The sequence below is a fragment of the Pezoporus wallicus genome, unplaced genomic scaffold, assembly GCF_028554395.1.
Source record: "Pezoporus wallicus isolate ANWC-B61680 ecotype Strahan unplaced genomic scaffold, APGP_CSIRO_Pwel_v1 scaffold_8769, whole genome shotgun sequence".
Lineage (NCBI taxonomy): Eukaryota > Metazoa > Chordata > Aves > Psittaciformes > Psittacidae > Pezoporus > Pezoporus wallicus.
Genome location: NW_026642673.1, coordinates 1,116,827 through 1,128,524, shown reverse-complemented (window position 1 = coordinate 1,128,524; position 11,698 = coordinate 1,116,827). Strand labels below are relative to the sequence as shown.

Genomic DNA, 11,698 nt, shown 5'->3' with positions numbered 1-11,698 from the left:
CACAGGGCAAGGCTGAACCAGCCACAGCCCGAGAGCAGGACAGAAGTGAGGCATCAGTCCCATCAGCCCCAAGGACAGCGAGATGGAGAAGGGTGACAGCCCACAGCACCCCCTGGCTCCCTGCCCATCCATCCACCTCGTGACAGAGCACACACGGGGACCATTCCCCACTCGACCCTGTGGCTGCAGCTGGCAGCATCATGCCAAGGAGAGTGCAGCTCGCAAGCTGGCACAACTCCATTGCAGGGCATGGCACAGAGCTGGCGGTGAAGGAAGATCCAAGAGTGGAGGGGAATTCTGTGAGGGACAGCAGAAAGTCAGACAAAAGCCCCCGAGGGAAACCCCAATGCTCAGCATGAAAAGGGCATCAGGGCATATCCTGCTTCTGAACCCTCTGTGCAGGAGAGCCCCGTCGATGCAAGCTCCTCACAGTAATACTGTCCAGGCAGGGGAAACACGGCCTTGCTGAGTGCCCAGCATCATCTGCCGTGTGTCTGCCATCCACCTGCAGGCCAGCCAGACCCTGCTGTGTGGAGCAGTCCCAACATGAGACAGTTAAAGCAAAGGACAGTCTCAGTGATTTTGCTGAAATCTGGCCTTTGCCCTGCAATTCCCTGCTGCTCCGAGAGTGCCAGCAGCATCACCTCAGAGACTACACTGGAATCAGGGCCCAGCATGCCAGGATGGGGCAGAGCTGCTTTCCCCACATCCATGCTTGCAGTGCGATCCCATGTGCATGAGTGACCAGTGCAGCCTTGTGACACCAGTGCCAGCGACACTAGTTCCAGAACACCCACAGGGACAGGCCGGTGCTATGCAGCTAAGCAGTGTGCTGCGTTCCTGGCACAGCAGCATGTGCTGATGCCCCACCAGCTCTGGTCTCAGTTCTGTTCCTTTGGTGAGCCAGCGAGGTGCCAAAATGCCTTCCATCCTCAAGGAGTGTGGAGAAGCAGGTGACTTTGGAGGAGCCACTTGCCAAAAGGTACCTTTTCTTGATACAGTCACAAAGTGCAAAGCCCTTCTCAGTGTTAGGGCTGCCCAGTGCAGAATACTGCTGGGAGATCTCACCTGCTTTCCAGTTCTGGCACTCTGGGACCCTCTCCTGCACAGTGTTACCGTGGGAGCTTTGCACTGTGATGAGGCTGGGTGTCCCTGGGGATGGATGGCATCCCCTCCTTGCACAGCCGGCGTTGCTCATCCTCCTTGGTCTGCTGAGACAGCCACAATTGTGCCGTGGGAAGACGGGTGAGGAATGAGATGGTGCAAGGGAAGGGTTCAGGGCCAGCTCTTGTCCTTCATCAGTAGAGGCTCCGGTGACGGCATGGCTGAGCCCAGCCCTGCTTTTCAGCCACCTTGCACTAGCAGGATATGGGAACCTAAATCTTCCCTGCTTCATGCAAGCGTTTGGAGGGACCAGTCACTTCTCTCCACGTTCTTTGATTCTATCCTTTTGGCTGAGACCCCGAAGACAATAGGGAATGAACATGAGACACCCAAAGGTATGAGAATACTGTTGTTTTCCCAGATCCTGCCATATCCCCAGGTTTGAAGATCCTATCTCCGAGGATAGCATCCGAGCAGAAGTCTGAGCAGAGCCCCAGGTCCTTCCTTTGCCTGCTGGATCCCTTTCCCTTCCATGTAGGATGGGAAGCAGTTGGTTTATAAAAAAAGAAAAAAGAAAAAAAAAAAAGAAAAAGAAGAAAGAAAAAAGAAAAAAAGGAAAAAAAAACCCCAAAACATAACAAATAAAAACCAGGGAGGATTTATGCAGAAAAAAAAAAGAGGATGCAGTAATTTCTGTGACTATGGTGACAGGAAGCACTCAAGCCTTGTGCAATTTGGCCTATTGCATCTTTGGGCTCTTCTTAGCATTGACACACGTGCTGCTGCCTAGGGCAAGCAACAGGGCTGTGGGCTGCACTGTGGATCCATGCTGTGGGTGTCTCCTCCTGCCTTCAGCCCCAGGACATCACTCTCCTCTTGACCTTGCTCAGCAGACAGCTGCCTCCATGGGACCATTCCCAGAGTCCCGGTGTGTTGGGTGGAGAAGGGCAGTGCCGGGCAGAGGTGACAAGAGGGGACCCAAGCTCTGTGGGGTTGGGCAGTCCTGGGGGACAGAGTGGCATGTGCCAGGGCTGTACAAAACGTTTGCAATGAAGAGTGCATGGAAAGGTTAAAACAGTTCCGAGATGTCTCAAAACCCTTCTCGACTGAGCCAGGCCTGGCTGGCACCTACCAATGCCTCCGCTGCGGTCCGTGACCTGCCAGGAGTGCTGTGTCCATCTGCAGAATGTCTCTTAGAGCAGGCCAGGCCTGGGAACGGCACTGGGGCCCCATGGCCCCTTTATCTCTCTGATTTGACTTTGTACCTGAGGACCAGGTAAGCCAGGAGCCGCAGGATGACGAAGAAGATGCCCAGGATGAGGAAGTCCAGGTAGAGCTTGGCCTCTTCCACATCCAGCTCCTGCAGGATCTTGATGGGTTTTTGGAAAGGACAGAAGTCCTCGAGGCATTCCAGGTCCTCACGCTCCATGGCATAGATGGTGAGAATGACGCCCTCAAAGCCGTACCTAAGGCAGAGCACACCACGAGCATCACTGCATGTCCCAGGCAGCCCCATTCTCTCCCCAGCCTACGGGAGCCCAGAGCATGGAGTCCCACCTGACATAGGAGACATAGGAGCTCCACTGCAGGTAGGTGGGGATGGTCTTGAAGCTGACAAAGAAGCCGGAGAAGAGCAGGACAGGGATGGCAGTGACAGGTCCCACAAAGGTAGCCACCTGGGGAGCAGAGACCATTAAGTGTCCTGTCCCTGTCCACAGGCACTCACGCCTATGGGCAACACTTCTCTCCATCCCTCCTTGTCATGGGACCCGTGCAACTTCCCTCCCATCTCCACGTAATAGGTAAAGCCAGGGCCCCATCTGACCTGCAGAGAAGTAGAAGCAGCTCCGATGAGAAGCCCAAGGGACTGGGCCACCAGGGCTGTGGCGGTGGCCAGGGCAGAGAAGAGGAGGAAGCGTGTGGCTTCAGGTGGCTGGCCTGTCATCCAGTACACGATGCTGCAGTATGCAATGGGGCAGATGATCTGGAGAGGGGCAAGCAAAGAGAGCACTGTGATGGACCCATGGACATCTTCAATCCACAGACCCTTCCTAGGGGATGGAGGGATGCAGAGACCCCTCAAAGGCCAGCCCAGGGAACTGTGTAGCCAGGCAATTGGCTGTGCCAAGGCAAGCACATCAGCACTGGGGCCACACTTTCAGCCCAGCTGAAAGCTCACCTGGAAGGGCACATCTGCCATGGTCTTTGCCAGGTAATAGGCTTTCAGGCTGTACCAGTAGTTCAAGTGCTCTCTCAGGAATACAGTCATCTCCTGGGGAACTGCATAGAAAGAGTTAGCAATCAACAATGTCCCGGCCTGGACTGCTCCAGCCCCTGCTCCCACTTGCCCTGGTGCAGGCAGATGTGATGCTGTCCCAGCACAGAGCACCAGGCAGCCTCCTGCCTGCACCGTTAGTGTGCGAGCAAATCTTCACCAGGGAACAAAGTCAGTGACCAATATGGGAACTTTCTGCACAGAAAAGTCAGCTTAGATGGGGCTTTTTAGGCAAACCTTTTGAGGAAGTGGAAGAGGGGTGAAGCAGCTGAAAATGCAGCTCTACAGACATTTTCTCAGAAGAAAAACCCAAAGCATTAAAAACTCCAGCATTCTGCTTCAAGCCAGCAAGTACCTTATAGCCAAGCATTAAAGAGCACAACTGCAATATACCCAAATAGCAGTCCCTCTTGTCTATTTCCCCCCTTTTCCCCAGTTCATCTGGCTCCATCACACACCACCCTGCAGACACACTGCTGGAGCACCCCCTCTGACACTGGGCTGGGAGCAGGGAATAGGTGTTGGGGGAAGGAATTCCTTACAGGTGAGGATGGTGGGCATCAGTGCGGCGAACATGAGGAAGAGCATGGAGAAGAAGAGGAAGCCGGTGTTGTTGAAGACTTTGCCCGCGTCGTTGCCGATGTGCAGGTAGAGCAGCCCAATGAGCACCCCGATGCAGATATGGGACATGAACCGCAGGTGGGTCAGCACCTGCAGGCACAGAAGGAACAGGGGCTCAGTGCTGCATCCCATGAGCATCTCAGCAGATCAGGGGACAGCCTGCCTGTTCCTCGAGGGTGAGCCCCACTCCAGCCCCCATTCAACTCCTGTTTCTGCCTGTCCACAGCAACTGAGAGGCCCCATCCCCTCAGCTCTGGCCCAGCCTCCCCTGTCCTCACCGTGTCCCTTAGGATGCAGATAAAGGTTCTCTTGAAGAGGATGCAGAACTGAGTTGAAGTGCTGGTGGCAAATGTGTGGCTCTCGATGTGGTCCACGTCCTGCAAGACAACAGGCAAGTCAGAGACATGGGTCAAGCTCACATGTGCTCCCTGTGAGAGAACAGGTACAGCAGCAAGCACATTGCTGTTGCTCAAGCCAAATGGAAGCTGATTGAACATCTCTGCATTGGGGGCAGAGGAGACTGAGTGTCCCAGGGTGGGCACCCTGTTACCTGCTGCTCCCTGTCACCGGAGGAGGGTCCTCTCATCCCCACTCACCGCCACACAGTGCGCTGGGCATGACGGATCTGATCTGTCAGGGCTGCTCTTCTTCTCAGCCATGGTGCACATGCCATTCTGGACAGCTCGGAACAGGACAGGGTTGAGGTCCCCATATTCTCCTGAGGCCACCTCAATAACTGTGGAGGCAGACAGGATCCATGAGAGGTGCTGAGCCAGCCTTGCCATTGCTATCCCCATGGGGCAGGGGTTGGGGCATCCGGGGATGCTGCACCACAGAGCAGCACTGCCCAGCCAATGCATAAAGGGAAGGGTGCAGGCAGCCCTGCTCCATGGGGCTTCGGCACTGGATTTGGAACTTGCCACCCTCTTCTCCCCACCATGGCCCCAGCTGCTGTAGGAGCACTCACTGAAGTCAGCAGGGTTGTGGTATGTGGGGCAGTGAAGGCCAAGACCCTTCAGGTAGGGGATGAGGTTGGTCACGATGCCTTTAAAGATGCACTGGCCCTGGCTCAGGATGTAGAGCTGGAAGAAAAAGCCAGGATATGGGAAGTGCAGAGCAAACAGGGGCACTGTCGCCTGCTCCTACCCACCTCCCTGCCCTAGGCGACACAGGGCAACCTTGCCAGACCTCGGCCAGCAAGGCTGTGTGCCACACAAGTCCCAGGTCAAAGGCCTGCAGCCCATCCCTCCCATGGCCTCTCTGCTGGGTCTGGAGCCAGAGGGACCCTGCATCCCTGAAGAATCCTGTGTCCAAGCCCAGCCCAAACCTTGTCGAACATCTCAAAGAGCTTGGCGCTGGGCTGGTGGATGGTGCAGATGATGGTGCGCCCACCCTGAGCCAGGGACCGCATCAGGGAAACCACCTGGAAGCAGGAGGCACTGTCCAGACCGCTGTGGCCACACAGGATGGGGTGGGGGAGAAAGAGACAGCAGAGAGAGAGAAGAGGAGATTTGAGAGAAGGAGGAGTACATCCTAAAGATGCCCTTGCTTGTGGGCATCTTTTCAGATTGATAGAGCATCCCTTTGCAGCCATAGCTCTGCCATCCCTGAGCCCTCTTGGGGCTCAGGTGGGCACAGTCACATCCCACCCTCAGGTCTTGCAGCCCTTCTGTGCTCAAGTGTGACCCCCCGGCACCCCCCAGCAGGAGAAGCCCAGCTTGGGCAGGCAGTGCAGGGCAGCCCCTCACCTCGTGGGCTCATCGAAGAACATGACGGGAGGGTTGTTCACCAGCTCCAGGGCGATGGCCAGGCGCTTGCGCTGCCCCCCCGACAGCGAGCTGGTGCGGGTGTAGGAGCACTCCAGCAGCCCCAGAGCCGTCAGGATCTCATTCACCTGTGAGACAGCCTCATTGACCATGGGCTCCCATGGGCCCTCACCCCATCCCTGACACCTCCCTTCAAACTCCATTGTTGGGAGCCACTCAGCATCTCCTGGTCCCCTCAGGGTCCCTCCTCTCCATCCTGGGGAGAGATGAAGGGTCCTGGACATACCTTCCTCTGCACTTACCAGCTCCTTCTTCACCTCCTGCTTCTCACTCAGCTTCAGGTTAGCAGAGACCTGCAGGGAGAGGATGGGCAGGGGGACACAACTGTCACATGTAGGGAACGGAACCGACTGCACCATGGCCCAAGGGCTGGGAGCAGTGGCTCAGGATGAAGGGAGCAACAACAGCAGGATTTTGCCCACATGTCCCAGAGCCCTTGGAAATGCCTGATGTCAGCGTGGGCTCAGTGCCTGAGGACACAGGATGCCCACAGAGCCCAGCAGGCTGCCTGGCTGCAGCGTCGCTCACCATCATAGCCTCCAGAACAGTGAGGTGTGGCAGGAGCATGTCATCCTGCATGATGTAGCAGGACATCTTGCGGAAGGTGCGCAGGTCCCGGGGCCGGCCATTCACCAGGATCTGGCCCTTCATCCCCGTCTCCCTGCAGGAAAGAGGAGTCGGGGGAGTGCAGCACAGGGCCCCCGGCCCTGCACTCCCAGACCCATGGGCTTTCCCCAGCCTCACCTGTACCCAGCCAGGATGTTCATGAGCGTGGACTTCCCAGCACCCGAGGGGCCCATGATCCCGATGAGCTCCCGCTGGCAGAACTTCCCTGACAGGCATTTGAGCAGTGTCTTGTACCCTGCAGGGAGAGAGCAGCATGGGTCTGGCTTTCCAAACTGTGTCCATCGCCATCCCCAGGGCTACAGCCACAGCAGCTGTCATGTTCAGCATGATCCCTGACCCTGGTCCTTGGCTAACCCCACTGATTTCCAGCACCAAAGGGGCACATGCCCTGGATCCCAGCAAAGGCGAGGGAACTCCCTGGGTCAGGGCACGTAGATGCCGAGGAAGATTACCAGGGTGTGACATTGATCCTGGGCATGTTTTCAGATCCTTGTCCATAGGGGTAGCAAAGATGGGCAATGAGAAGCAGGGTAGCATGGGGCAGGCAGAGTCCCCAAGCCTGCTGGATGCCTGGCTGTTGCCTTCATTGGCATTCATGCTGAGGCTCCCAGCAGCAGCCACTGCTAATCAGACCTGGAATTATCTCTGCTTTAAATGCAGCCGATTAGCATTTTCTGGCAGAAGGAACATGATGTGTTGGGAGCAGAGAACAGGCACAGCCTCAGGCTCTCAGGAGCTGTCCCTAAAACACAGCCCTGGCAGGAGAGCAATAGTATTGAAGGGCGCTAGGACCATGCTGAACCATGGACCAGCTCTGAGCATCTCCTTGTTCAAAATACACCCCTCCTGCATCCCGTGGTGGCAGCTGGTGTCAGGTGAGAGCAACACATCCATCCCCAGCCCACCAGCTTGGGCAAGCCCATACAGGTACAGGTCATAGTCCTAGCACCACACTAGCGGGGGTAGCCCTTCCGGCTTGTCCATCCCCAGGACAGGGGGTCCAGCGCCACAAACTCCTGGTTCCTCCTTTGCACCCCTCGGAGTCAGAGGGGCAGCAAGGGTGATGAGAGGAGGGCAGGGGGCTGTACATGACCACAGCAGAGCAAGCACGGCCGGCAGCCCCCCCATCGCATCCCGGCACCACGCACACAGCTCCGGCACCGCGCATGCTGCTCACGTCGGCGCCACTGCAGCTTGCGCAGCGGTTACTTGCGTTCATTGACTGCCAGTAACCTCCCGCTTCGGCACAGCGAGAGCCTGGATGGATCCTGGGGGCTGTGGACAAAGGCACCGGGAGCTCCCCCCGCCACCTCCTCCACCTGGCCTCGGGGGAGAGACCCTCCCATTGCCATCCCCAGATCCCAGCACCCATTGGGATGCTCCTCTCTGGTCCAGCTGCCTGAGCCTTTCCCCCTCCGTCCCTGCAGGGCACTGGCTCACTGGCAAGCAGCGGGTCCGAGGACTCCAGGGTGCTACAGCACACTCTGCCCTAGGGAACCCAAGTTATGCCATGGCTCCCCTTGGGATGTTGCCTCAGCATCCCAAATGGGCAAATCTCATCCTGAGGATATTCAGAATGCCCCCACTGTCTTTCAGTGCCTCAGTTTCCCCCGCTGCAGAGCCTAGGGAACAGGACGGGATGAAGCCTCAATCCAGGGCTCCTGGGTGGCAGAGCACCTTGCTAAGCAGCCCTGTGCCCTCGGTCTGCTCATGCCAGACCCCGGCTCATCCCTGCCTGCCTTCGGCTTCTGCAGATCAGCTCCCCCTCCATCTCATGGGGCTGCCTGATTGGCATCCCATTAACTGAGAAAGCTAATTAAAGCAGACTACCACCCACCAGCCGCCATCTGCCTCCCCTCTCCCCTCCCTGAGCTCTCGGCCAGAGCTGTACACAGGAAAGAGGACCACGGTGTCGGCTGCGCAGGGAGGAAATCCCCTGCAAACCACACAGATTCTCCTTGCCAAGCTCTAAGCTGTGGCACCCTTTGGGGTCTCCTGCTATTGGCACATCACACACAGCTATCATACCCCAAACAAGAGCACTGGGGAAACCCATCCATCCTGCCTGCCCCTGAGCCTGGAAATTAGCCCCATCTCCCCCATGCAGCCCTGAGCAGAGGATTCCCTGGCGAGAGACTTCTTTCAGATGCAATCTGCTTTCCCTGGGCATTGCACAGCAGAGGTGCACAGCAACTGCTGCAGGACACGAGCCTGCCCTCCACCCATGGGTGCCCAGCAAGGACAGCCAGCCACAGTGCCATGTCTAGCACTCAGACAGACCCCAGGGCTGGACACCCAGCCAGGGGTGCGATAACCCTGCAGGTCCCCTCCGCTGCCCTTCCCCAGCCGGCAGCTCCTACCTCTCTTCCTCCACCAGGAGCCTTCCCGCACAGAGTAGGACAGGTCAATGAATTCGATGTTGACAGCTGAGCGCTTCGGGAGGTGAGAAAACCTCTGGGCCTCTGTGATGTGGTTCTCAACCTTCTTCAAGTGGGTGGTGAGGAGCGGGGCATCGGCAGGGCTGGCGTGGCACACCGTGTCCTCCAGGGCAATGGAGACACACGCGGGATCCATACCCTTCTCTGCCATCCTGCTGTTGGAGATGCACAGGGACTGACTCACTGTGAGTCCCTAAACCAGCCTACAAGTCCTTCCACATCCTTTCCTGCTGGCCCCCTCTGCCCTGTGATACATTGCCCAGCTCTAGTGTGGCTCCCACAGCTAGATAGAAGGATGGACTTGGCCAGAGAGCTGAACTTGTGCCTAGGGGCTTACAGCGAGGTGATCAGTCAATAATTCATGCACCTCCTGTGGCTGGTCCAGCTCTGGCAGCAGAGCTAGCAGGCTGTTCAGCCCTACTGCTGCTGGCTAGCTGCCCCATTCCTCTCCACCATGGTGGGCACAGGATAGGAGGTGGGATAACTGATGTTCTGCCCTCAACAGGAGATGCCCAGAGGTGCCTCGATGGCCCTAAGGGCTCCCCAGGAGCTGCCCGTGCCTGGCCCATCCAGGACTCAGGGGACATGGGCATGGAGTCCCAAGCAAGCAGGCTTTTCCAGCCAGCTTCTCAGACAAAGCACAGCATGCCTCACCCAGGTTCCTGAGGCAGGGCAAACCTGCCTTGATTAGACACTCAGCTGGTGTCCAGGATCCCCATGGGCTTCCTTGGTCAGCCTTAATAGAACAGGGAAGGGACCCTACTACTGCGAGTCCTTCTCTGCTTCCCTTGGCTCATTTCACCTTCCTGGCCCTTACCAACACAGCCTCAGAGACCAGGCCAGTACTTAATTGGAGCCATTGCATGATGCTAATATGCACACCTGCCCAAACGTTCTCTTGCTGGGCAGTGTTATCTGCCTGCAGTCCTCCCCACAGCCGGCTGCAGCACGGCCAAGCTCCTCGCATCTCCGCTTGGCTTGCAGATTCCGCGGTGCTGGGGGGGGATGTTAAGCCAAGTAGAGTGTGGAACCCTCTAACCCCAGATCCCACTGCAGCACCAAAGACTGGGGGGAGGCTGGGGATGCCCACAGCCCTGGGAAAAGGAGCCTGAGGAGGCTGGGCCCGGCGCCCATGTCGCCTCCAAGGCTGGGGTCCTATCGCTTCGCTAACCTACATTGTGTTGAGAGCAGGCTGCAGGCAGCTCCCCGCTGTAGCTGCAATGCACACACACAATTCCCAGGAAGGAGCCGCGCCGAGATCTTCCCAACCCTCTCCCCGCTGCAGATAGATCCCTTTCAGGACTGCAAGGAAGCCCGCCCCAGCCCCGGGGAAGAAGAGGTAGGAGCGAGGACCCCAGCGCTCAGCACCCGCTTGGCACCGCCGTGTCACGCAGCCCCCAGGGTGCGGGCCAGCGGCAGCGGGGGGTTCGGAGCGGGAGAACGACACCGCAGGCACAAAGCGCCCTCGGGCTCACCTTGACTCCTTCGGCCGGGCGCACAAGGAGCTCTAAATCCCACAAGCCGCTCTCCGCGGCTTAGCCCATCCCCGGCACAGGATGCTCTGCCTTGCTCCCCGGGCAGCGGAGGGGTGTCCCCGCAGGCTCACCTGCAGGCTGCGGGCGCGGGGCTCCTCTCGGCGGGGTCCGGCCGTGCTTCCCTCCGCCGCAGCGCCCTCCGCCTCTCACTTCTCCGCAGACAAAGGGGCGATGCCCGCGGCGGGGGCTGGGAGCGGCTCGGCGGCGGCTCCGCCGGTGCTCAGCGCCGGCAGCCGGGCTGGGCGCTGTCCCCGCGGGTCTCCAGCCGGGGTCCCCTCCCCATCCCTCCGCAGGGCTGGGCTGGGCTGGGCGGCGGCCGGGCGGGCAGGAAGGGATGGAGGGAAGGAAAGGGTCCCTCCGACCACCGCCCAGCAGTCGCTATCAGCACACCCGAGCGCGGCTGCTCGGCGATGCCCCTCTCCTCCAGCTTTGTGGCTGCCGCTGCCTCTCAGGGTGGCAGGATGGGCTGCCCAGGCAGGCAGCACTGCCAGGCAGCGAAAATCCTCTTAAAGGGACCGGCCCTAATTTCCTCTCCCTGCAAGCTACCAGGCCCTGAGCATCCCTAGCGCACAAGCCTGGGGTTCACTAGCCCTGTCTCCGCATGCTCCCAGCAACCCTCCTCACTGCCTGCTCCTGTTCACATACGGGACAGAGCTCACCGCAGCTCCCTCCATTGCCACCTCAGCCCAAAACTCCGTGAAATAAACACCCCCTAAGTCCAGTCCTGCCCGGGACACTTCTGACACCGCTTAGTCGCTGTAGATCCACCCCAAGAGGGGCACAAGCTGGGTGAAACCGGGGCTGCAGCACAGAGTGCTGCCTGGGAAACTCATACCAGGCATCAAGAGCCAGGGCTGGTAGTGATATAGCTGGCCAAATAGGGCCTTGATAGAGGAATGCACCTACTCAGGGCTTTACCCACATCACACACTCACTTCTGCATCTCTTCAAGCAGGACCTGCCATCCCCGCCCTCGGCAGCACCACGCCTGGCTCCACGCTCGCTGTTACTCACACCTCTCCCCCACCACAGCACTTAAACACGAGAGACATATGGAAATGAGCTGCACTAACAAGAGTATTAATTAAAAACCATCTGTTGAGCCAAGGAAAGCTTCCCCCCTCCCACAGCCAGCCTTGGACTGGGACAGAGTTTAGGGCAGTGATTTGGCTCCTCGCAGAGAAGATTCAGCCAGTGGGGCAGGACAGCCCACAGGCTGGGATTAGGGAGGGCACAAGGAGGTAGTAATGGAGCCAAGCTCCATACAGAGGT

At 58.4% G+C, this 11,698-nt stretch overlaps 1 protein-coding gene across 2 annotated transcripts; it reads right to left on the bottom strand.

The window, feature by feature from the left end:
* Window positions 1-1,743: 1,743 nt before the first annotated feature.
* ABCG4 (ATP binding cassette subfamily G member 4) lies at window positions 1,744-11,019 on the bottom strand. Of its 2 annotated transcripts, none has more exons than XM_057432028.1 (15): window positions 10,498-11,019; window positions 8,814-9,043; window positions 6,571-6,688; window positions 6,355-6,487; window positions 6,069-6,119; window positions 5,749-5,894; window positions 5,328-5,451; window positions 4,968-5,082; window positions 4,597-4,736; window positions 4,279-4,377; window positions 3,922-4,090; window positions 3,284-3,384; window positions 2,930-3,088; window positions 2,662-2,780; window positions 1,744-2,570 (listed from the first exon to the last, which is right to left on the bottom strand). In XM_057432028.1, exons 2-15 carry the CDS (start codon window positions 9,040-9,042, stop codon window positions 2,345-2,347), a joined length of 1,929 nt encoding a protein of 642 aa, XP_057288011.1. In that variant the 5' UTR covers window position 9,043; window positions 10,498-11,019; the 3' UTR covers window positions 1,744-2,344. The 2 variants fall into 2 exon arrangements, with proteins under 2 accessions (XP_057288011.1, XP_057288010.1); XM_057432027.1 differs by having other exon boundaries at window positions 8,814-9,046; window positions 10,498-11,017.
* Between the last annotated feature and the right edge of the window lie 679 nt (window positions 11,020-11,698).